The 27155-nt window shown below is 36.8% G+C and overlaps 3 protein-coding genes across 6 annotated transcripts in view; 1 reads left to right on the forward strand and 2 right to left on the reverse strand.

Moving 5' to 3' along the window:
* Nucleotides 1-16408, reverse strand: part of specc1 (sperm antigen with calponin homology and coiled-coil domains 1) — a 289370-nt gene extending 272962 nt beyond the window's left edge. For 2 of the 4 annotated variants that reach the window (XM_079870552.1, XM_079870556.1), the window contains exon 1: nucleotides 16337-16408. The gene's annotated coding sequence lies outside the window, so the exon portion shown is untranslated. Of the gene's footprint in view, nucleotides 1-15998; nucleotides 16155-16328 lie in introns of those variants that run through there. The other 2 variants (XM_079870553.1, XM_079870554.1) reach the window with 2 other exon arrangements.
* A 738-nt stretch (nucleotides 16409-17146) lies between these two features.
* Nucleotides 17147-21460, forward strand: timm22 (translocase of inner mitochondrial membrane 22 homolog (yeast)). Its single transcript, XM_079870577.1, has 4 exons — nucleotides 17147-17426; nucleotides 17760-17956; nucleotides 19683-19755; nucleotides 19849-21460. The coding sequence occupies exons 1-4, from the start codon at nucleotides 17153-17155 to the stop codon at nucleotides 19923-19925; spliced, it is 621 nt and encodes a 206-aa protein (XP_079726703.1). The 5' UTR covers nucleotides 17147-17152; the 3' UTR covers nucleotides 19926-21460.
* The window catches only part of tlcd3a (TLC domain containing 3A), a 38708-nt gene continuing 31986 nt past the window's right edge, over nucleotides 20434-27155 (reverse strand). The window contains exon 5 of the mRNA XM_079870574.1: nucleotides 20434-25388. Within this exon, the coding sequence (XP_079726700.1) occupies nucleotides 25068-25388 (321 nt within the window). The 3' untranslated portion in view covers nucleotides 20434-25067. The remainder of the gene's footprint in view (nucleotides 25389-27155) is intronic.

Here is a 27155-nt window from a genome sequence, read left to right on the forward strand (position 1 = left end):
TCTCAGTTGAAATTTTTTTTTTTTAGGCCTGCACTCTATTTTGATGTGAAATGTTGCATTTATTGAAAAATAAAAAAAAATTAAAAAAATAAAAAATAATATATTAATTCTAATGGAAAAAATAGCTCATAAAAATTATATAATTAATGCAAAATATCATAAAAAATTCCAAAAATTCGAAATAATAATCAGAAAACATTATAGAACAAAAATATATTTGATTGGTTATCCTGGGACAAAGTAAAGTAAGATTTTAAGGCTTCGCCCGTTTTCGGGCGGGAGGAAGCTAAGTGTGACTATAATACGAAGAAGCCCAGAGGGTTAAACAAAACAATTCAAAACGAAAGAAAACAGACTGCTCTCTGCTTATGTAATGAAATGTGCATTTCTCTCTGGCGCGTTCACTAGGCTACTGCGAAGATCGCGTCAGCATCGTCAACTTCATCTTTGACACAGAAAACACTTGTTTATTAATAAACAATTGAAATGTCTCCTTGATATATTTGACATACTAATAATCATCACTTTTCCCAGTTCTGACAGCTTAGGCGCGTTATTGGCAGCGCTCCCGTTACATGAATAGGCCTATAATATTACCGCTATAATATTATTCTTTGGTGTTCAGTTTATACAGGTTTTCTAATTGTTATTTAATGTATATATATATATATATGTCAGTGAAGTCCCGATATGCAAATTTGACCAAAATTGTACTTTTTTTTTTTTACATCGAATCTCGAAAAAAAATATATAAACCGACCAACCGACCTTTTTTTTTTTTTTTTTTTTGCTGTTACGGCAAACCAAAATATTTTTAAGGATGGCCTCAGTTAAACGCCCCTGATTGGCCATTGCGTTCATGTGCTCAAAAGTGTCTGTGAACAGACACAATCACTATTAGGCAGTGGGCCAAGTCCGTCTATCTCGTTTAGTTTTTGATTTGACAGTTACCCAGCAGCTGTCTGGCTCATTTTTTTTATTTGTCTGTATGAATAATTCACAAAAAGATTACCGATTGTTTCCAACGCCAATTGTTGCACATTAAAGTATAAAAATAGATTTAATTTCGCTAGCTGATCACAAACGTTGGCCGGAGTGAGATCCAATCAACGCTCGTGTTGTTACCTTGTTGAATTGATTTGGCCAATCACGTTATTCGTTGAACCGGCGTCGCGTCAGTAGGGCTGCACGATTATGACAAAAATCATAATTGTCGATTATTCCCTTGAAATTGTAATTGCGATTATTAATTACGATTATCATAATTTACATTGAATATATATATATATATATATATATATATATATATATATATATATATATATATATATATATATATATATATATATATATATATATATATGGACATATATATAATGTAAATATTGACATATTATTATACATGTTTACTTAAAAATTGTGAACACACACACTGTCCCCCTTTACTTAACATACACATAAATTGTAAGAATATGACTAATAGTAAAGACTACTAATAGATAAACATTAGGCCTATGCTAAAGCTATTAAATAGCAGTCCCAAACTAGCTTTTGTTAATACAATGTTGGTATGAGCCACCACAGTCAATAAAAATATAAAAAAATAACACAAAGTGAAAATAAAGTGGCATTTTGGGGTTAATATTGAAATGACAGTTACCATGGTGAATAGGCCTACACAATATTAACAAGAACTGTTAATGAAACATGGAAACTGCTCCTGGTGAATAGAATGAAAATCATCCCTGCATGCAAATCCTTAAACACAGCGCGCGCCGCCGCATTTGCGCGTGCAATTGAAGAGTGTGCGCTACGAGCACAGTAGCCTATAACGGCTGACAGGACAGGAACGTCCGTTTTTCTGAGGTGAAAGACTTTATTTCAGCGTACATATACGTCACTGCCTGGTAGTTCCTATTGTGCCGGGTTTTCTGAAGTAGTTGTGATTCGCCTCTCATAACATGCTCTAAATGCACGCAGAGTGGATTTTTTTTTTTTTTTTTTTGTAATCGCGGCTTTGAACGATTACGTAATCGTGGGATCCATAATCGTAATCGCGATTAGAAATTCGATTAATTGTGCAGCCCTAGTCTGAAGCCAAATCAACCCACCCTGGAGAGACCGGTGTGTCTCGGCAAGACAACGTCAAGGTAAGATTTGTTTTGCAATGATTATACACCCCTATATCTTAATGCTTTTCATATAAGTTGTATTTAAGACTGCAAGCTATAAAATGTTTTTTTGATGAAAACAGTAACGTTAGCCACGAAAGAATGTGGGTAGTGGAGCAGTAAAGCTGACGTTAGGTCTAACGGTAACGTTATGTTGCTTAGGCTAATCCAAAATAATCATTCGGTACATACACAATGAACTAAGCAAAGAGTATTCAAATACGGGATAATTACGGGAAAAATATTTAAACGGGAAGACAGCAGGAAATAAGTCTGACTAGTAAGGGAGAATCACGGGGTAAACGGTAAACAGTATTGGTTACAGCAAGCTACCTAGGCTACAAGTAAGCTAGACTAATTATCAGCTAAAAAGAGTGCAAACCAAAACAAAGAAATGATTTCAAATCAACTTTATAGTGGTAGTCATGGAGTTATTTAAGACAATTATGGTTGATTGTCACGATTGATAGTGGTTGGGCTTCACCTACATAACAGAACAGGTATAGCCTACTGTATGGTGGAAAAATATTTTAGTTAAAGATGGCTGTTTTTGAGTTATTTAACAAAATTATTTGTGGTCAGAACTGCAGTAGTCTTGGCAAGCTCGTTTAAGATGGTTAGCATCTTAATACAAATGTCAAGATGAAAAGTGTGTTTTAAAATGAGTAATGTGCGCTTTCTGTGTTTATTTATCTGAATATAATTCAGTTGTTTATCTAACACAGACACGGACAGGACAACATCATATCTCTCCACACCCAAATGACTACAGAGGTGATCGTTGACAATCATCACATCAACAGCACCATGATGGAGCAGGTCAAGATCACAGAGTTGCTTAGTATCCACATCACAGATGACCCATCTTGATCTATCGACACCACCAACAGAACCTGGCCAAGAAAGTCCAAAAACCTCTGCACTTCCTCCCACAGTTGAGGAAGGCTCATCTCCCAAAAATCCATCCTCTTAATTTTCTATAGGGGAATCATAGAGAGCCTCTTCCTTCCACCCCCACCCTCCAGTAACCTAAGGGCAGCTGATTGACCCTTGCACAAATACACTGGTAGTTTACACTATGATGCCGCTACATTGGTTTATTTTGAAATTTGCTATGAACATTTGACCCCACTTACACACAAATTGCACTGCCTTTTGCTGCTTGTCATGTCATCCACTTACACAATAATACTATATTAATTAGGGATAAGGCACGATTTTCGAATATTCGATTAGCTGATTTTATTATAGAATAGGATGTGCGGGATGATTGTCTTTAAAAAATCCCCATGTTTTAGTTGTGGTTATAAGTTGCAATCCTAAATTCACATAAAATTTTTATACATTTAATAAATATATTCTTAATATTTGTTGTTTTCGTTTCTATGTTTGAGCTTATTTATCTCAATATTAATAACAGTCTGGTTAATTTTGAGTCTTGAATTGTAAACTCTCAAGGGTTGGATTTTTAAATATATATTGGTTGTGTCTATTCAGAATGACTTCTGAGCAGCTACCTTTTTATTTTGGGTATGTCATGTATGCATCACTTGCCAAAATTGGGGCTGACTAGTAAGGGGTTAAACTTTTATAAATTAAACGTATGTTTAAGTTTTTTAACTTATATTTAAGCGTCACACCGCTCCGCTTTATTCATATGCTCTCATTTTATTAATACAAATAATTTAGTAGCCTATCCTTGCCTTGTTTTTGAATGAATAAATCAAATTTTTTTCTCAATCTTTTCCACTGGCCAAATAGTATTTTTAATTGATTTCTATTTTTAATGGCAACAGATAGACCTTGTTGTGCATTATTTGCACGAAACCATTTTCTCAGACAATCTGCTATTATCATAAGCAATTAGTTAAAACATTAAAACACAGCATGCCAGAGGAGAAGTGTTCAAAAGCATTGCATCTACAACAAATATTTATATTTATTGAATATAAAAATGTTGTAACTTCTCAGTATTTATTTCATGTAGTTAAAGTGTTTAACACCATTAATGAGAATGGCATATTTAATCTAAATGTTTATATCAGAGGTAAAACATGTATTATTTTATTTATTTAAACCGTTATTGTGAACATGCACTGTATTTATGATTAGGACTTTACAGAGATTTACGGTTTTACTTCATCTGCCGTTAGACAAGCTATGCGTCAGTTTCACTATATGGCCCAGCTTTCTGGTCACTGACAAAGATTATATGCCTCCGCTGTAGAATCTGTGTTCATTATTTACATTGGTTGTCAAGGAAACGGGAGGTTTTCTAACGTTATGATTAGTACTCCTGCTTCTTTGCCGGTTTAAAAAAGTAAGAGTTTGTAAGGACATTTTGCGTCAAATGTGCATACAACAAAGTTGGAAACAATGTCTATAGTACTTATACGATTTTATTACATGACCTCAGCAAAAAAAAACGTAGACAGCTGTGAGGTAAGTATTAAATTCGTAATTTCGAGGTCCGGCCCACCGCCTATATGGTATAATTGACTTTTTTGGCTGACTTAAGGTTACACTTCCTTTTTTTCAGGTGAGATTCACATTCATGAATAATCTCATTAAAAGACTTCAGTCACCACTCTTTTCAGGCTCATAATTTACATTGCAGAGACATGCTGAGCATCCCTAAAATAACTGCACTGAATCAGTTCTCTTCTAATAGTCTCATTGATTAGACCTGAGCTGTGACAGTGTACTGTTGCGGTGGGATGTGTGATGCTGAGCTGCTGTGTGAGCAAATGTGATGTAATTAGCTTGGTACAACTTTTGAGATACAAAAGTTATCTCAAAGACATCTCAAAGCAAACTCAGATCGCTTGATCTGAGTGATCAATCCAATCCAAGTGCACTCCAGCTGTAAAACAGTGTCCAATTGGTCTCAACTAGGGATGTTTATGTTTATTTCATTTTTTTATCCCAACCAACAACCGAAGCTCGTTAACTGATCATTAATCGTTAAAGGACAAGTTCGGTATTTTACACTTAAAGCTCTGTTTTCGGATCGTTTCTGATGAAATATAAAGTTTAAGATTAAAATTTGGACACATGCTGCTGGCCCGAGAATTTCCGGTTTCTTTCCCAAAAAAGGGAAAGCGAAAGAAACCGAAAATTCTCGGGCCAGCAGCATGTGTCCAAATTTTAATCTTAAACGTTCTATTTCATCAGAAACGATCTGAAAACAGGGCTTTAAGTGTAAAATACTGAACTTGTCCTTTAACCGACAACATTGTTAAATTATAATTAAATTAAATTAAAATGAATAAGTGTCTGTGACCCATTCAAAATAAGCCCTGCTTCCCAGGGGTTAGGGCTGGGCGATATATCGCATGAGATTGTTATGCGCATCTCGTCAGTAAAGCCGGTTCCTTGATTAGTAGTAAATCGCCATCACCTGCTTTCAGATGGAGCGGCATTTACAACACAGTGCCGTAGTTAACTGACAAGCTGAGCCATATCGCATTAATTATCGAGGACGTATTGCCTGCGATAATTAATGCGATATGGCTCAGCTTGTCAGTTAACTACGGCACTGTGTTGTAAATGTCATTAAGTCATTAAGATAGCTTCCATAGCTTGAGTCTGTCTTTAGATGTTTGAAAGAAGGACAATCCATCTCCTTCATAAATTTTACAAAATTATTCAATTTTGAATTGGCCAGTTGATTTGCTGCAAGGAAGAAAGCATTTTTAAGTAACCCCTTCAACTCCTCTTCTCCCTGCAGCAGGGCAGTTTGGATAGCATTAGCCATAGCATTTTTGGATGTTTCTGCTTTTCTTTCTTTCTTTTTAAAGCTGCTGTATGGCCAGTTCCATTGGCATGTCTAGGCTAATTAATGTAGGCTAGATGTTTTGTAGCATTGGCTGGTAAATTGTGAACTGCTGTACATCTTACAAACTGAGCAGCTCATCATCCCATCGTTTATTTCTAGCCAAGGGTACATTTTTAGCCAGTTCGTTTGAAATTTACCCTTTGACTGCTTCACCTCTGAGAGATTTTTTTGTGGATCTTCGGTTTGGCAGCTTGTCGGCCTTTCGTTGTCAGACACTTTTTTCTTTGGATCGTGATCTGCATCATCCGAACTTGTCTTTCGCTTCAGCCAGCAGTCCATATTTAAACGAGGTTAACCGAACAGTTTAATTAATTGTGTGTGGCCGTGTATGTGTGCGTGGGAAATATGAATATGAATAGAATTAATTATTTTAAGGGGAAAAAAGCTCTCTAAAGATTACAAACAATTTTAGTGAATTATGTTTATTCTGACATAGACAAATAAATAATAGTTAAGGAAAAATATATTGCATACAAGCTGTTGGCGTCTCCTCGCGGTTGAATTATGGGTCGTTACGTGAGCTGAGAGATGATGAATATCTGTAAGCAGGAATTTATTTTTACATACCGTCGTTGTTTATTCATGTTTATCTTTAGATGAAACAAGGTGATGATAGCCATTAACTCGTGCTTCGTTGCTGTTGAGTCGGCAGCCGCGCTCTATCACTCACACACCATAAAGAGCTAAATGGTTTTTAATGTTTCAATTTCGTGATTAAAATGACATAATTTGGAAGTAGATCATTTCTTCAAAAACAGCTCATTATGACTTAAGACTCAAAATACTAGAGTGCAGCACATACACTCGATAGTGTGAATAAGATCAGCGCGACGCAGACCACTGCATTGACAGCGTGAAACATAGGCTATACAGCCAAGGCTCAGCGAAAGAGAGAGAAAGCCGGTAATTTTTTTCACATCTGTGAATTAATTTTTTTATCATTTGATCTGAGATGACGCGTCGCAAATAGGCCTATATTTGTGTGGGAATTTCTCGCACTATAAAAACTAAACTTGCAGAAATGGTTTAAATTATGCATAATCCCCCACCGAAACTCAAGCCCAGTGTGACCTATCAGCGTCAGTTACCTCCATTCATTAATCCTTTCCCGTGGCCTCATGGGATAGTAAAGTGTCCATCATATGCACACTTCAGAATCTTGCCGGAAGTAGTAGGTCATCAGGGGGCTTTTCGCCTACTTTTTTTTCAGAATACTCTGAATTCGGACATAGCTACTACTCCGTTTGGCGTACTGTTTTCATATGCTATACAATAGGGAAGTATTCAGTAACAGGAAATTATTTTATTTGACTGAAAGGCGCAAAATGCAAAACAATGCAGGTGCATTTTACTTATCATTTACCTAATATAGGGCTGTCACTAACGATCCTTTTGGTAATCGAGTAATTGGTCAATAGTTTTGACAATTAATTGAGTAATGTGGTAACAAAAATAGACCTAAGTAAATACCTTTTCAAATGACTTAATGCTATGTTGTGTGTTGGCTCATTTGAATCGATACAACCTGTTCTAAATAAACTTGTGCGATTTACAAAGGTTTACTTAAGTTTCGCAAAGTTACAAAGCAGAACATGGCGCAAAAGCTAGGCCTGTCGCGATAATTAAATAACCGTCTGATCGCGATTATTTGATCTAACCGCGATTGTTTCAGACAACCGCGATTATTGCGCTCTTTTATAGACCTACGGCACAAGGGGGAGTCATGAACCAAAATAAATAGACAAGCACTAATTACGTTTTCTAGCAATATATTCAAAGTCATCTGAAGCCATTCCATAGCTTAATGTGAGGGACAGTAGTATATTTACATTGTTAAATTAAAGTTCACAAACTCGTCTGCAGCCGTCAATCATTCCGTTCAGCATTCAAACTCTGCAGCTGTCAATCATTCCGTTCAGCATTCAAACAACGCGCGTCGTCCGGTTACGACAGGATACACGGTAAAACTTTCTCCAATGTGACATTGACGTTATAATGCTTGATCTGTAGATAAAGGGCTGTGGATTTGCATAAAATGACTTTATTTTTCTGGAGTTTTTTGCTGTTTCTAAATGACTCGCTCGCTACCGTGTGCCTACACAGACTATGAATTGGCATCAGACGCACAATAACTGGAGTTTAAAACTGTGAAGAAACAAATGATCAATAAACTGTTGGACTGATATACACTAGGATTTGTGCCCTCGACATTTCTTCGCTTTGTGCCGTGAACTTTTTAATGCGCACTTGTGCAGCGCTGCGCACTGTGACTCCATGTTGCATTAAGCACATCATTCTGCACCCGCGATGCGCATACGCGCTTTGTTCCGCTCTGTTTTGAAGCGTATCATATTATCATGGTTTGTGCACATTTGTTTTTATTAACATGTTTAGATTTTATTAAATTACTGTGCAGATGTTTTCAAAAATTACTTTTTGCTGCTGATTTATACACTCACTAAGTTTAATAAACAAATTGTCATAGCTATTGAATATATTTATTTAATATTTAAAGGTGTTAACTGTAATCTTACACTGCAAAATGATAACTTACAAAGGATTAAATTCATCACAATTATTTAATGAATGAAGCACAAAGCCCTAAAACAGACAATTAATCAGCATAATCGCCAAAGCCCTAACACAGACAATTAATCGTCAAAGCCCTAAAACTGACAATTAATCGGCATAACCGCAATTATTTTTTAGACAATTAATCGTCAGCCAAATTTCATAATCGTGACAGGCCTACGCAAAAGCCTCATCTGTATACTGTTTACATGCGCGTTGGCCGTGAATTTTATGGTTTTACGCCATCCAATTGCGATCGGTTTGTGAGATATCACCAAATTTAGTGACTAGCGATCAAGTCATAGAATCATCGGCCAATACCAATCTGTCATCGTTCGATCAGAGCATCCTTATTTCCAGAGGCCAAAGACTATTTATAGTGACTTCCTTTCATCTGTAAAGGTCCTTGCACACTGAATCCGAAATTTTCGCATGCGTTTTTTCGTAGCCGTCATTCTGTGGCTCTAAACTGTCAAAACACCATTAAAACCCTTGTTACGGATACGAAAAACGCAGAAAATCGAACCCGATTCGATTTGTTTTTTGACGGACGAAAGTTTCGGAGGCAGTGTACAAGTGTGATTGACATAACATGAGGTCGTATTTATTTTTTAATGTGCGAAAATTTCGGACTCAGTGTGCAAGGGCCTTAAGTGTTTAAGCAACAAGGATGATGTGGCCAGAAAACTGGGCTGTATAATGTCAATGCTTTCCTAAATTATCAAAGTTGTACTTAATTAAGTGTGCTTGCTGAAAGCAGCACACTTACTGTTCTTCTTAAGTTTTCTTCTTCTTATTAAGTGTGCTTGCTGAAAGCAGCACACTTATTGTTCTTCTTAAGTTTTCTTATTATTATTATTATTATTATTATTATTATTCCCGGGAGAAAAATTTTGGCCAGCTCCTGCGCCTAGGGCCTTTGAGACAGAGACACCGTTCCAACTTTAAAACGTTCGGTCAGTACCGCTGTAAGTTGCTCGCGAAGATGACATCACGAGTCCATGTCGTTTGTCCGCCATAGTGGATTGAACAGAAAGCGAAACTAAAGTTTCACAGGTCACAAATTTGGTCCGAATAGGGCTGGGCGATAAAACGATAACGATATGTATCGCGATAGACACGTAATCAATATCAATAAAAAATGCGTTCGATAAAACGTTCGATAATTTTTTTTTTTTCGTCGGAAGAAACCAGCAAAGCAAGTTTGATTGCATGAACAAAGGCACTCACTCTCTAGTAACTAGATAAAACAGGAAAAGTCAGCTCGCCTGACTTAAAGTCTGACCGTAGTCAGACCAATGTCATCTGCAGATTATGCAAGACCGTCGTCAGTTTCTCTGTTATGCGCTGTTCAAGCGTGTGCGTTTCTCAGCGCATACATGTGAAGCTCACATGCACTAAAAGCCGGTCTACCAGCGCCTGAATACTAAGTTATCTTTCGAGTCTTATTTTGCTAATACTGTTATATACACACAAGGTTTACATAAACTAGTCGGATATGTCTAAAGTGAAAGCAAACTTGAGAAAATTGAGAGAAAATCTGCTTGTCAAATGCGTGTATAATAGATGCGTCGCGCGCAGCTCTTAAAGAGACAGTAGTAATAGTAAACACGCTGCCGCTTGTCCTTAAAGGGATAGTTCACCCAAAAATAAAAATTATCTCATTATTTACGCACTCTAATGTTGTTCCAAACCTGTATTAATTGCCTTCAAATATTTTCTAATATTAATATTTTGAAGAATGTGGGTATCCAAACAGTAGCTGGTCCCCATTGACTTCCATAGGAGAAAAATATACTATGGAAGTCACTGGGGTAATGGGGTAACATCAACTGTTGGTCATTCTTCCAAATAACTCTTATTTTCAACAGAAGAAAGAAACTTATTCGAGTTTAAAACAACGTAAGAGAGTAAATTATGAAAATTTGAATTTTTAGGAGAACTATCCCTTTAATGATAATAAAACAACAAAATGTAAAGAGAAAATCACTCACTGCTCTTGACTGATAACTTTATTAATAGCTTTAATAAGTATCAATGTATAATTTATAGAAAATAGAAAGAAATAGATTTATAGAATTTATAGAAAGAAATCGTAATATTATATTTTTGCCATATCGCCCACCCCTTTATAAAGCATTTCTTATGTATTCTTTAATTTTGCACCTTAATGTTAAGAGATAATTGTTAAGTGTTCATTGTGATTTTAGACTTTTGAGTTTTCCATGGTCGTGTTGACATTTCTGCCTTTATAACTGATGAGATTACAATCAGAGGTAGGTTAAGTTTAAAATAAAAAATCTTTAAATGTAATATATTTGTCTCCTGGACTGGTCCTTATTTTAAATATGTTATAAAAAAATTCAATAATTATCGATATCGACCGATATGAAACACTTATATCGTGATACAGTTTTCAGCCATATCGCCCAGCCCTAGGTCCGAACTTCACGAAACTAGACGTACATGATCCTTGGACCAAGCCTCACAAAAGTTACTAGAAGGATTTTTGATTTTCGGAAGCGTTTGCCCGTCACAGCCAAACGAAATCAGCGGCGTAGTCGCCAAAACAGGAAGTAGTTCATATTTCAGGAACGCTGTCATGTATCGAAACCAAACTTTGTACATTAACTCGAGACTCCAATGTGAGGATGTACAAGATAAAAAAATAAAAAAAATTACAAAATTTTACATCATTTGGCAACCCCCCCCAGCTATTTGGCCAGCTCCTGCGCCTAGGCCCTTTGAGACAGAGACACCGTTCCAACTTTAAAACGTACGGTCAGTTCCGCTGTAAGTTGCTCGCGAAGATGACATCACGAGTCCATGTCGTTTGTCCGCAATATTGGATTGAACAGAAAGCTAAACTTAAGTTTCACAGGTCACAAATTTGGTCCGAACTTCACGAAACTGGACGTACATGATCCTTGGACCAAGCCTCACAAAAGTTACTAGAAGGATTTTTGATTTTCGGAAGCGTTTGCCCGTCACAGCCAAACGAAATCGGCGGCGTAGTCGCCAAACAGGAAGTCGTCCATATCTCAGGAACTCTGTCACGTATCGAAACCAAACTTTATACATGAACTCGGGACTCCAATGTGAGGAAGCACAAGATCTGAATTTTTTAAAAAAATGTTTTATTTCAGGCTAATAGACAAACCCATTTACCTATGTCTATGCAAGAGTTCACCTCACACTTTTAATGTTAATGCATTTAGACAGTAGGTGGCACTGTTGTATTACATTTCACAGAGCTGCCAAGTCAGTGTATATACTGCATTCGTTTTTACTAGGTTTGTCTTAATAAATGCAGGCATGAATTTCGTTTTTTGCATTGGTCTAATTTAATCATCTGTATTTATTAATATATACAGATTTGTATGCATGAATTGTGCATTTCCAGTTCTCAAAGCAGTTAATAACAACAACAACAACAAAAAAAACTTTATACAAAATACATCATGCTCTTCTTCTCTAACCGAACAAACAATTCATTGTCTGTGGCTGTGTTTGTGCGCACGGGAAATATGCTGCGCATAACAATAGAAAACAAGGAGAAACGCGCAGTCACATGCTCAAACAATCAACAGGTGCGTTCCATTTGACCATAAGTGGACTGCGAAGTGGACTTCACAGGGTTTTCCGCCATCTTAAGTTAGATTCTAATCCGAAGGGAGCGAACATGTTCAGTTCGAAGGGCACTGCGCACGGCCTAGGGAATAAGGGAACATTGATACATCACTTCACAGGAAGTGGAGAGCCATGATCACCCAACTGTCATTTCGCGCACCACGTCATCCCCAGTCAGAACGGTCATAACTAACGATGGAGGAGTTTACGTATGTGTGTAAGTATTCATACATTTCGCCATTGTTATACAAATGACAGTATTTTTAACGGTTATTGTTGTGAATATTACATATACTATTTTTGATGATTATAATTTACCTTAGTGATTGCAGCCAGCTTAGCTAGTTTGTGAAGTAAAGTGATTTTATTTTAGGTAGTTGTAAAATAGTGCAATATAATTGTAAATATATAATATAATAATAAAAAATAAAATATGAATGTAGTCCTATATATATTTATGTTATATCATAATCTGCGCGACTCCGTCGTTGACTTTCTTTGATGACATTTGCAGGGCGTTTCAAATGAGCGGGTATTGTCAGTGAAGTCCACTTCAACTGATATACCGTGCTCAGGGAGTAGGGGAGCAGTGAACATTGCGTATGGACCCTGTCAAATGGAACGCACATTAGATGTGTAAAAACAAGTGGAAAGCGCGAGGGCGCCGCTGTCTCCTTTCCACAAACGCTTGTTCTCCTGTGGCGTCTGTCGTTGCTATGCAACCGTGAACTGCGCTCTCCATGATGACAAGAGCTGTGTCTGAAATCGCTCCCTATCCACTATATAGTGCACTATTTAGGGTGTCGGCCATTTTGTAGTGGTGTCCGAATTCTGAGTGAACGACATCATTCCCTACATTCTTCACTACTTTTACCCACAATCCTCTCTGAATTCAAGTGTACATAGGATGTAGTACACTTGCTGAGACACTATTTCCCACAATCCAACACAATAAGGCGATAGAGCGCGAATGAAAAATAAACAAAAATGTCACCATGGCAACGGTGCACGCGAGTTAGAAAACAATCATTTATAAGACCAGACGCCTGGTCATTTATTTATACCGTTAGGCTATATCTATATTTGAATAAACAAATGTTGTGTAGTGTTTTGTTCTCTTTTATTTTCACATATAAATGTAAAAAGTAAATAAATATGACAAGCAAGTGTTTTTATTATCTTTTTTTTTTTTATCAAATAACGCAATAAATGTGAAAAATACATACATACAATTGTTACATGCAATTCATACAGCCAAAAAAAGGAAATATTAAAGATGGGTAGGTAATGTTTATGACAAATTGTCTGAGCTCTCTGGCGCGTGATAATTATGTCAGCGTCCGAATTCTTTGCTGATGTAGTGCACTCAACTGCCATTCACTATACGGGATTAGTGAACGAGTGAGCGGTTTCAGACACAGCTAAGGAAGTATCAGCAAAAGATTAATAGATTTCAAGCCCTTGCATTAGCTTTACTACTAGATATATGTATGGAGATGGAAAATAATAAGGCGCCCTGTACAGCTATGATCAGCTGTTCGGCCGAGCATTCAATGTTGTTACGCTGCAAGCTGATGGTTCGTTGCTGCCGCGCTCTATCACTCGCACACCATAAAGAGCAAATTGTTTTTTAATGTTTCAATTTCGTGATTAAAATGACATAATTTGGAAGCGGATCATTTCTTCACAAACAGCTCATTATGACTCAATGTTAGAATGCTGCACCTACACTCGATAGTGTGAATAAGATCAGCGCAACGCAGACCACTGCATTGACAGGGTAAAACATATGATCTGTCTACGGCCAGGGCTCAGCGGAAGACAGAAAATGCCGGTCCAGTGCTGATTGAGGAATTAAATTCAAAAATAAAAGACAGTTTTACATCTTTTTTCTCGCATTCTCGCATTTTTTCTCGCATCTCGCATCTATCCACTACCTGCTAACGTTAGTGCACTGCACCCGAGCAAGCACACTTTGCAGTTCCTCCGGAAATGCATTTTTCTAGTTGTTTTTGATATACTTTAAGTACTAGTCAAGGTCTATATGACTATTCAAAACACCTCAATTACACACGGATTAAAGGTTTAAATATGTCTTAACTGCTGGTATTTCTCACAAAATGCTGCATCTCACAAAAACACTCTAGTATACATTATAAAAAGCAAAAGACATTTCAACATAATTTGAGACAGCAGGGGTTTTATTCTGATTAGACTGCTGCAGTACTTGTGGAGATGCAGAGTGCTCTATCTAGGGCAGTGTGTTCTAGAGAGCTTAGCTGTCTATGCCAGAGACACACTTGCTATTTCCTTCGATGGTTTACCCGGAAAAAAACTTTAGGCTGTAATTACCTACAAATAGCTATACACTGGGTGATTTAGGGAAGTTTTACTTAGGCTGTTTTTAGCTTTATTTTGGTTGGTGAAAGGAGAAGTATGAAAGCTTTCGAATGAAAAATGACTTGTTTTCCGTTGGGAAACACTGGAGGACTGACTATCCCCAGGACTGATTGACCTGATTGGCTTGAAGATGCAATAGAAGTGTAAACATTTCCTCTGGAGAGGGCATTTGTAGTTCAGTTTAATTCTAAGGTTGTATGCACAGCTGCAGTTATGAAAGCTGATTCACAAGGTCTCTTGAAAATTATGGACTTTTATATTGTTACGGCTACATTTTGCATTATAAGTTCTGATATAAAAGCTGCGCTCCAAATGTATAAAATATTTTTTTGCTTATAAGTTTGGGTTTGAACTATAACTTCCAACCATAAGGAACAACACAAAACTAATCAGTATGGCTAGAAAGTAAAATAACCAACAGTATTACGTTACGCCAAGATGCACACGTGACACCATGATGAACCAGGTGCTTTACAATTCCTTGATGACTTTCAGTCTCCTTACTGTTCTTAACTGCTCTGTTTATGAGAATAAGTACACGTAAAAACCAGCTTTGTGGTCATATCATAACGTGTTTGAGCACTTAATAAGCCTTTGGGGAACTATTAAAATTCAAACAGCAACTTCTCACAGACGCCCACATAAAAACAAGAAAGTTTGCCACAGCTGCACAATATACTCTAACCAAGAACAAATGGTGAGAAGACTAGATGTACTTCAAAACACAACAAACTAGGCTACTGTAAATCCTATCAACTCTAAACCTAAATGATCTGTTCCCATTTCCGACCATTTGAAAGGGGCGGATATATTTGTTTATGACATTAACTTAACTTACTCACATAGGACAACATCGACAAACTGCATGTCACTTTCACAAGTTTACCACAAAAAGTCTAAAGTTTGAGTTAACAATTCGCGAGACAATTTTTCGAAATCCAGAAAATTAACGTTACAGACACTGACACACACAAAGATATACAAACAGACATATAGATAGATAGGCAGATAGATAGATAGATAGATAGATAGATAGATAGATAGATAGATAGATAGATAGATAGATAGATAACCCACTTGGAAATCATGGAGGGGTCTGAAATTGTCATCGTAGGTGCATGTCCACTATGAGAGACATAATCGTTAGATAGATAGATCCTTGACCCTATCTACATCAGAACAATCTTAACACTGACAACACAAACACTAACAACTTCACTATTCAGTTCACTTCATAAACATGCAGAATCGTCAAAAGACGCTTTCAAATAATTTAAATATGACATGTCAAATCCCATCAATGCATCTCCGTAGTGACTGGAGTCATATGTCTCTAACGTTAGTTCCCACAGCTCTCATGATAGAACTAACGTACTGCAGTATCTCACCACTGACTGTGTCGCTATCCAGAGAAGACATCAAGCGGAAATAATATAAAATAAACGCAATATAATGTGAGCTTTGAATCGCTATCCTTATCATACTAAAGAGCCGATGAGAAAGCCCATCAGCCAGACAGCGGTCACCGTTTAAAACAGCAGCTCATTCACTCTCGCGCGCAATACGAAAACAACATCCGTTAATAAAAGTGCGGGTAAGTACAGTGTTTTCCCCAATGACGACAATAAATTTTATATTGAAGTGATAAAATAAATTAAACGGAATCACTGCAATGACAATATAATCTCCAAGACAAAAAAAAACTGATAAATATTCACCTACTCACCTGTTCCCTTACGCCGAAGAGCGCCGCTGCCCGCTGCTACCATCTGACTGAACTGAAGATGCTCGAGCGCCAAAACCAACTTCTCCGCCAGGTGGAGCGCGCGACATTTGGTGCAGTGAACGTGGGGCACGCTGGGTATTGTAGTTGGCGTATATATATATATATATATAGAAGCTTGAAATCAAATAAATATGAAATATGAAATTATGGCAAGCCGTTCAGGAAATAATTATATATTTATATAAATTATGGACCATAAGGAACAACACAAATATATATATATATATATATATATATATATATATATATATATATATATATATATATATATATATATATATATATATAATTTCATATTTCATATTTCATATTTCATATTTAATTTCAAGCTTCTTTGTTTATTCAAGATATAGGGAAATAATAATATTGTTCAAAGTATCTTTAGTAAACAATGAAGACGTAGCTTTAAGAAAAGTAAATAATTTTAGGATTCAGAAGATACAAAAAGCTTGTATTATCGATATATAAAACATTCTGAACGTCTCAGGACAGTCCATAGACTGTAAAAAAAGACAGTCACTGTCAATGCAAAGGTCACCTCCCTTTCTGTCGAATCTGCAGAACCAATAATAATTATTATTATTATTATTAGAAATTACTATGTAAATGTTGCGTGGGGAACACACATATTATTTTGAGTATTTACGGGACTTTAAAAATAACCAAACTGTGTGATTTATGTTATTTGGTAGTTTTTTTTCGAATGAATATTGACGAATGTGCTCTTGTTTAACGTTCTACTAACGTGACTGAAACATGCTTTCTTTTAACATGGCTGCGCCCACAGAGAGCACGGATGCATCACTCTCAGTTGCTACAGGTCAATCGGCAACTGTTTCATCTGCGGAAAATGTTTCACTACAGTATAGTCTTCTTTTGGATCACCTTATTGGTGACAAAAGACAGATTAAAGACTTGAACCCGACCGTTATGGGTGCTTTACCGAGTCCTCGGAAAACAGAGGAGGAGAAGATGATTGAGAGGGGAATGGAGAGCTGCGCGTTTAAATCACTCATAGCATGTGTCGGAGGTATTTCATTGATAGACATTTAACACGTTTTACACTGGTTGCATAGTTACCCGACTAAATAAATGTGTTGTCATGTTTGACAGTTCAACAATTTATCAATGAACACAGTAGGCTCAAGCATTGACCATACCGTGGCTTTATTTATACTAAAATACTTGAGTAATGCAAAGCCATATACTATATTGCAATATTTATGGAGTTTCTCAATATGTTAATAATTCATATGTGGATGGTAATTAAAATGTTAGGGGTTTTGTGATCTCAATAGAATTATATATATTCATATCAGAATCAAAATCAACAGCTCTAATTCAACATTTCTCTCTCTTTTAGGGTTTGTGTTGGGAGGAGCTTTTGGTGTCTTCACAGCTGGAATTGACTCTAATGTTGGTCTTGATCCCAAAGACCCCTTAAGGACCCCCACAGCAAGGGAGGTGCTGAGAGACATGGGGCAGAGAGGAATGTCATATGCTAAAAACTTTGCCATTGTGGGTGCAATGTTTTCATGCACGGAGTGTCTCATAGAATCAGTAAGTACCATTGTCTTATTTTGTCTGTCCAACTACATTCCATTATGTCATCTCCGTTTTCTCTAATCAAATATACTCTAGTCTCACGTAGCCAGACCTTCAGACTGACAGTAGAAGGTTTGGACTCTCATTGCAAGCTTTTATTGGCTAAGAACCGCCCAAGAGGCTGTCTGACTGACATGTAAAAGCAGCCAATCACAGTTTATGTTTAGCGTCATGTTTAGGGGTGTGAAAATGTAGTCGATTTCCCTACAATAACAGACTGCCGTGCAGCCATAGATCATTCATTCAAGAATGTTGTGCAAACATCTGTTTGGAGCATATCCTTCCACTTTTTAATGCCAACAAGCTGTTTGGGAGAACCGAACACATGACTGAATCGGCCAGCTGCGATGTCAGCGTCTGTTCTTTCATGTTTACCCCACATATACTGCTGATATCCCCTTCTCGGTTACCTGATCTTTCATAATCAGTGTGAGAGGGCACACAACTAATAAAATTGGATCACTGGGGAATCCCTGGCAAAGGGTCGGCCCTGCTTGTAAAATAATATTCTTCCAATATCCAGTCAGCCAACAGTTTAAAATATCTATTTTTCATTTCGACTAGTGCCTCAAGCAAAACTCTTGGACATCTTTTAAAAAGTCTATGCCGTGAACTTAACATTTTTAAAAGTCCAGTGTTGAGTTGATCCTGATTAGCCTAATTCTCATTGTTACAGCTTTCTTCCATGAGGTGGTTTGGTGTAACAACAGCTTAGTTTCCAGACGGTCCGTTAAAGAACACAACACAAACGTCATCTGGAAATCATGTAAAATCCAACCAATCAGATGACAATTTCAAAACTTCCGAAGTGTTTACCATTTTGTATGCCTTATGCATCAGATGGTCAGCCAACCATCAGTGAGCATGACGTCTGAGGTTGAGACTAAATAAACACATATTTTCACGTGGTGACAACTTTTAAGTCCTAGGAAGAATTTTCGAATAGATTACTGCTGTATGAAACATTTTGTTGCATGTGAAATAGCACACCTTTGTATTATATTTGTAAATGTAAAACGTATGTTTTACATGATTATAATTTTTTTTATGCATGCAAAATAAAGCTGTCAAATTCACTGTCTAAAAACAACCAGTTATTTAGTGTTTCACTTCCCACGAAATCATTGCACATTCAAACTTCCACTTTCAATCACGGTTTCATTTCGAAGGCTGCGTCCTCTGGAGGTCGCATTTGTCGGCCGCATATACATAATAAAAGATGTCTTATTTCAGAACAGTAACCATTATAAAATTGACTGTTATTCCTAAGTGTAAATTGTTGTAATTTCTTTGACATTGGAATATAGTGGTCAATTTACTGAAATGAAGCAGCCACAATGACGTAATGGATGTAGCCGACAAATGCAACCTCCGGAGGACGCACCTTCGAAATGAGACAGTGATTTACATAGCTAATGATCATTTTTTACAGTGTTTACATTATCTATCCACTTTAATGTACTAGCCATCATATTTTATATACTGATGTTGACTGTATGAAATACTATAATAAAATGTACTCACATTTGCTTCTGTCTCTAAATATTGCTAAGTTTAATACGGATTAATGGCGCCACCAAGTGGTTCTGTATTTGATCGGTCTTTCTACTCATCCATTCCTTGTAGGATGTTTTCAGTACTGATCTTCTGTGTAAAGAATGCATTTATTTCTCTCTTCTAGCATCGTGGGAAATCTGACTGGAAAAATGCAGTATACAGTGGATGTGTTACAGGAGGTGCTATTGGGTTCAGAGGTAATTTTGTACTTGGGTTTAAAGGATAGAAAGGATTTAGATGTGTGGTAATTTATGTGGACTATATAAATAAGCTGTTCCTCTCTTCACTAGCTGGTCTTAAAGCTGGAGTTCTGGGCTGTGGAGGTTTTGCTGCTTTCTCTGCTGCCATTGAATACTATCTCAGATGAACATCAGCTTCAGGACTGTTACCATGGCATGTACTGTTGTGTATTCCTCACAGTATATTGGAAGACATTATCATGGGGGGGATATTGTGCAATCTTCCTCTCTGCCACCAATCAAGAGGTGTTCCATCCCTCCAGAAGAGATTAGGTTGCCTGAGTGGACCAATAGGACAACAAACTCGAGCAGAAGTTTTGTACAATCTAAGGGATGTCTTGACCTTTCTGTCGCAGGCCATCTGATGATCTGAAAACCTTCTAGGATATTATTTGTACATAATTGTATTGAAAATGTCATGCTTTGTGCTGGTTGATCCTCTGAACGAAGCAAGATAAAATGTATAGTGTTACACCTTAAAAATAAAAAGTGTCATCAAGAATTTATTGAAGTTCGAAGTGTAATAGGTCATAACGTCTTCATATTTTTTTCACTTGTTGCCTGTGTTATGTTGTGTATCAGTGAAATGTTAACACACAGCTTCTTAGTAAACAAAGGCAGCTCAGTTTAAAAGAATTCACCAAATCAGATTTATTTTCTCCAAAGTGGTGTTTGGATTTACAAGTTTCAAGAAAATAAGCTCAATCAAGTGTTTATATTAGTTTCACTCTGTATCCCCTTTCTAAAAGGAGAGTTCTTAAAATGTCATCCTACAAACAAACAAAACTATATATTTATATGACATCTGATATAATATATATGTGTGAAAATCAAAATGTGATCAAAAATAAGAGGCAGGGAGTGCTAAAGGTTGTGCATTAGGAAACCACAATGAAATCATGCTTTGAGGTCAAGCTGACATAGCAAGGAAATGAGTTTTCCTCAACAGGAAACAGATAATGCAAACATGCTTTCTGGCTACTTCCCAGTTCTCTGAAAAGTTTCCTTTCCCACTGGCCTCTAAACAAGAGTTAATAATGCTGAATTGAGTTTGGAGATGCAACCCATGCAAAAATCAAAACCGAGTAGATGTGTAACATGGATTTAAACCGGCCTAAGATTGTGCCAATACATTGTCCAATCATGTCTGTTTCATGAGGAATGGATGCAGTTCAGAAAACTGGGTAACATTATAGACCTTTAGAGTTTAGATTTTCTTTAAATCAACTCTAAGAGTGCAAATATAAAGACAACACGGCAAGCAAACAGAACCTCACTTAAAACAATTTTAAGACTTAGCATGTTTTAAGGACAAAGTTAGCTGTAACAATTTATTCAAAAAACATCAAATCAAACCTACTAGCATAAAGGGTTAAAGTGTACAGTACACTGTGCCTGATGATGCTGAGATTTTTCTTATTTTTGTGTAATGTACTAATGAACATAAAACAAAAGTGTGAGAAGAGACAGTCACAACCTAAAACACCACCTGCCCAGGGCTGCTGTGCACTGAGCTTGTGTCAATATCACACACAACTTTAATACAAGGCACTGTATTTTACGATATTCCAGACAACGCATAATTTGGGGGTAAAACAAACCTTTTATAGATATTATATTTAATATAGCTCAATTTTCTATCCTCAGACTTTTATGCATATATCTGCCTTCATCCATTCCTCTGTGACATCCATTTACAGGAAACTATAAAGCTCCAAATAAAGCACCCATCAAACCAGCAAGAGTCCAGTCTAGTTTTGATATGTATTAAAAATGCAGAGCAGCTGATAACATTCCTGAACATCTACACCTCTTATTTCTCAACTTCTGTCCTTCTCACAAAACCTGTTTGAAGCATGTCCGGATCATAGATTTCAGAAAATGTTTGTCCATTTCATGACCATTAAGCCTTTTTTTTCTTTCTTTTATGGCAATTAAACATGATAATTTCTCATACTATCTTTATGTGGACTTTAGAAAGAAAAAGGGCTTAAATGTTCATTTTAATTTTATTTATTGATTATTTACTGCTTTTGGGGGTGAAATATGATCTGGACATGTTTTCATCAGATTCACCCAGTTTGTAATTTACAGTAAAACAACATAAACTTAGCCAAATATTCCAGTAAGAGAAATTCCAGTCTTTTTGCCTGAGCTATCAGCCAGTCCTGTAGAGATCTGACCCTCTGTGGATGTTGAGCAAGGGAAAGGAAATGATGTGGAGTCTCAGACAGTTAAGCTACATGTCACTTGTCTATAAAAAGTGCCTAAGAATCTTTGGTCTACCAAACCCAAAAAGTGTTGGAAAATATATTTTCAATTATAAATGTGTCTTATGTAAATCCTTTTTAATCACAGTCTCATCTTTCATCTCTAAATAATAATTGATAAATGATAACGTCTTTATCAAACCCTGAGCTGAGAGAGGAGGCCTTGAAGACACTAGAATTGTATTATTATTATTAAAAAAAAATAAAATAAAATTAAGAAAAGATTATCAGCATCATACACTGCACTATGATTTAAAGGTTAAGTGTGGCATAAATAAGCCTGTTGGACAGTACATTTAGTGTTTTATGGTAATGTTCCATGCATTTCAAAACTCTGGATCTAAACCTGTTCACATATTCTAGGCTTACACTACACAGCCAAAAGTTTGTGGACATCCCTTTTATAATTAACAATAGACCCCCTGATTCAAGTTAAAACAAATCTACACCATACAATGACATTTAACATAATTGTGTGCATCCAACTTTGTTCGACGGTTTGGGAAGAATGTAAGATGTTATAGCAGCAAAGGAATGACAAACTCCTAATTAATGCCCATTGATTTGATTTTAAATGCTCGTTGGGTGTCCACATGCTTTCGGCCATATAGCGTATATATTACATTATTGGTATGTCTTATAAAACACAGTCTATTCTGAAAATGAAAGGGTGAAAAAAAAAAAAAAGTACTGTAACAGACTACACTCCAACTGAGAAAAGCATTGACATGATATACTACTGAAAATAAAAATATCAGAAACATAACATGCATTATGATTAATATGGCCAACTCAACTGCCAGATGCATCCTACCTAAGCAAAACTAAAGAAAGCATAGTGTTGCCATAGACAAGAAGCAGCAGCTTGAAAGACTGCATAGTTAGTTTTGAAAAGTACTAAAGCTTTAGAAATGGAGAGCAAAACATGCATTCTCTCTCTTTCAGTCCAGCAAAGACCCCGTTCCACCTCCTAAAGAATGAGCTGGGAGCTTAAACACACTGTTATATAAGTCTTCTTTCTGTCTCTCACACACAAACACACTTGCTAAAGGCAACCTTTAGGTCCAGTTTGTCTTAGAAACACACTAAACAAGAGTGTACGGGTACGTACTGAGCAACATTTTAATCTGACAGTTCTGCACTTCTGAAAATGCTTAATGGAATCTAGAACTGTTAGTTGCATTCATACGCCACCCAGCATTCACTAAATGTATTATGAAAGATGCTGCAGGTTATGTTAAAAGCCCTGAAACAAAGGCTTCTGAGTTTCTTGCTTCACTTACACAAGCTCTCATGTGCCACAGATTATCCCTAAAAATGATCCTAAGCAACAGAAAATCACCCATTTATACTGCACTATTCAAAAATATAGAAATAAATACAATTGTTTATCTACAACTCAAACTGTAGGCTCAGTTAATAGAAAGATTCATAGAAAATTCATGCCCCAAGTCAAGAGCATTTCACACTTCACACTCACAAACACGACACTATTACGAGTTCCCACATCTTTTGACCAGCAAATTTCTGACTTTTTCCATGATTACTGGATATAATTTTCTAGAAATTATTTAATAGACATTGCAATCATAAAAAGTGATTTATAGCCCCCCAAAAAAAATATTCCTCCAAAGAGCTGAGCATAACAAAAAAATAAAATAAATAACTACTGAAATTTTGAAATTTAAAGATTACCAATGACTGTCCCACACATGAAAATCATAAACATCATCTTCGCAAGACCGTAAGAACCAAGTATTGTGCCCTTTGGATATACAAAGATCAGTTTTCAGAGTAGGTGGCTTGCAACTTTTCTATCCTTGCCCATGTGTTCACATGAGCTATCCAATCATCCACAATCCCTTGCTTTGAAGCCCCTTGTATTATTGCTTTGACTACTGCCTGGAGATGCCTTTGGGCATAATGTGGCCTAAAAGATATGCCAAGCGTTATGTGCTCACTCTTTGTACCCTGCAAAGACCCCATCCCCCTATAGACTTGAGTCCTGTGTATCCCATTTATACCAGGGATGGGCAACTTTATTCCTGGAGGGCAACTGTCCTGCTAAGTTTATCTCCAGCCCTAATCAAACACCCCCAAGCAAGTTAATCAATGTCTTACAGATTACAAAAAAGCTGCAGGCAGGTGAGGTTTTTTTTTATCAGGGTTGGAGATAAACTCTGCAGGACAGTGGCCCTCCAGGACCGAAGTTGCCCATCCCTGATTTAAACAAAGACCAACTCTCTACTGCCCCCATGTGGATGGGAGGACTTGGGATTTTCAAAAGGCCCACAGAAGCGAAGCAGAATTCATTAGCAGCCTCCAGAGCATGTGAGGGGCGGTGTGTGTTAGAGGAGTGTAAACAGTCACAGCAGGGCAGTGTGTGTGTGCAAACACATTCACAGAACTCTAATGAGCTGTAAACAAGAACAGCAGCACTGCAGCCATGGAAATGCTTACCATGTGATCGGAGCTTTGCGCCGAGTGGGAAGTGATGTGAAAAGTTGTTCGGATGTGACCTGAAATACTGTGGGTCTAATCTGATGAATTTATTATACTGATGGCTGTGCCACTCACATAATAGTTTCCCTCCTTTAAACCAGTGTATTTTTGTACTCTAAGCACACAGGGGCAGAATTTCATATATGGGACAAAAACAAAAAAGTAACACATAATTCCGATTACATTTAAAGACATCAGTCCAAACTGTAACAGATACTCCAATCAGAGAAGGAAGAGAGGGTCTTGGCCCTCGATAACTGACCTAAAAGATGTTCCCTGGAGGTCACTGCAGTTAATCCAGTGGAGTGGGCATTGTAACGGTCAAACATGTAAATGTGAGTGTGTGCGTGGAATGGAGTAAAGCAGAGTAGAGTAAAATGAAGAGAAGCAATAAGGGTATGTCTAACATGAAGTCTTGGTTGTACTGTAACAGTAGTAGATGCAGTGCCGTAGCCTTGAGCTGTGACGTTGGTTGATTGTTTTAGATAAAGACCTTCACTAATCAGCCTTGGAGATATCTGAGAGAGGCTCGGGCGAGGACAGCGGAGAGACCTGGTTCTGAGCATCCCGCTGACGCTTGTAGAGTCGGAAGCCTTTACGGCAGAGAAGGACGAACCAGTAGACCTGCGGCGACAGGATGCAGAGGTTGCCCAGGTTGGTGGAGAGCGGCAGATGGAAGGGAACACTGTAGAGGGGGATGCCGTAGTGGGAGCCGTAGGCCCAGTACATGTAGGGGAAGAGTGCGATGCGGAAAAAGAAGAAACTCAGCAACACCATGCCGCCATTAACCTTGTGCAGCCAGCATTCCTGCAACCCCAGCTACAGGAAGAGACAGTCAACAGAGAAGAATGAGAGGAAGATTAGAAGATGTGGGCAAAACAGGGTTAACATTAAACGGATAATTCACTCAAAAAATTTAATTCTGACATCATTTAATCACCCTCCTGTCATTCTAAACCTTAGACTTTAATCTTTAAAAAACAAATCAAGATTTTATTTAATAAACCTCAGTGGTTTCTGTCCTTCCATTGAAAGTCCAGGTAACCAAATCTTAGAAGTCAATTGTAAATTAATCCATATGAATCATGCGTTTTAATCCAAGTCTTGTGAAGAGATACAATCGCTTTATATAATGAACAGATTTATTTAGGCTTTTATTTACATATAAACATACATATAGCGCACCACTTATGGTAAACAGAGACTCATGTGGGCATCACACGTTAGAACCTCATTGAATCTCACACATCATGCATCTTTGAGCTTCTGTTTACACCATGTGTGATGTTTCTCTATGTATGTGTGTCAATCATTGTTTAGATGTAAATAAAAGCTGTTCAACATATAAAGTGATCATATCTCTTTACAAGACTTGGATTTAACTGCTAGATTAGTATGGATTAGTTTTAGGATGTCTTTATGACGTTTATCGATCCTCTAAGTTTTAGTTACCTGGACGTTCAGTGGAGGGGCAGAAATCTCTCAGATTTCATTAATTTCATCAGATTTTATTGTTGTTGTTTTTGTTGTTTTTTGTCCATCTAATAGAAGTCAATGGGCAACAAAACTGTTTGGTTACAAACATTCTTTAAAACATCTTCTTTTCACATGTCAGTATCATCCTGTTTAACAGGCCTTTGTCAGAAAAAGCTGCAAAGTGGACCAGACTTAGTCAATAGTCTGGCAAAAAAGAATAAATGTCACTGCAAAGATGCTGGGACTGCTTTGAAATGTAATACCCATGACTACCAAAAGGAGGCATGTGGAGGCACATAAGTGGTGCATGTCTGAAAACAATTTCACCTAATCTCTCCAAACAAGCAAAGACCAAGAATCAGCAGTTATTGAAAAATACAGAGTAGAGAGACGGAATGCTTCATCCAGGGAAATGCCACATTATGACATACACCACCATTATGGCTGCAATCATTCATTTGGTTTGGGGTCAGTAATATATATATATATATGTTTTCTTTTTTAAGAAATTAATACTTTTATTCAGCAAGGCTGCATTAAATCAAAAGTGACAGTAAAGACATTTATAGTGTTAAAAAAAGATTTCTATTTCAATTAAATACTCTTCTTTTGAACATTCTCTTCATCAAAGTATCCTGAAATCTTTTTTATCACAGTTTCCACAAACATATTAACCAGCACAACTGATTTCAACATTGATAATAAGAAATGTTTCTTGAGCACCAAATCAGCATATTACATTTATTTCTGAAAGATCATGTGACTGAAGACTGGAGTAATGGCTGCTGACAATTAAGCTTCGCCATCACAGGAATAAATTACATTTTAAAATATATTTCAAAAAGAAAGTATTTTAAATCAAAATAGTATTTCACAATATTACTTTTTTGAACAAATAAATGCAGCCTTAGTGAACAAGATAATTATTTTTTTTAGTCTTCTTAATCACAATTTTTACAAGTCAGTTAATTTGAAATCTTTTTACTTTGGTTCAGAGGAATTTGATTGATTGATTGGTTGATTGATTGATTGATTGATTGATTGGTTGGTTGTGAAAACCCGGCAAATTATTAATTATTATTATATGCTTGGATTGTTTGTTGCACTGAC

The sequence above is a fragment of the Squalius cephalus genome (assembly GCF_949319135.1).
Source record: "Squalius cephalus genome assembly, chromosome: 5".
NCBI classification, from domain to species: Eukaryota; Metazoa; Chordata; class Actinopteri; order Cypriniformes; family Leuciscidae; genus Squalius; species Squalius cephalus.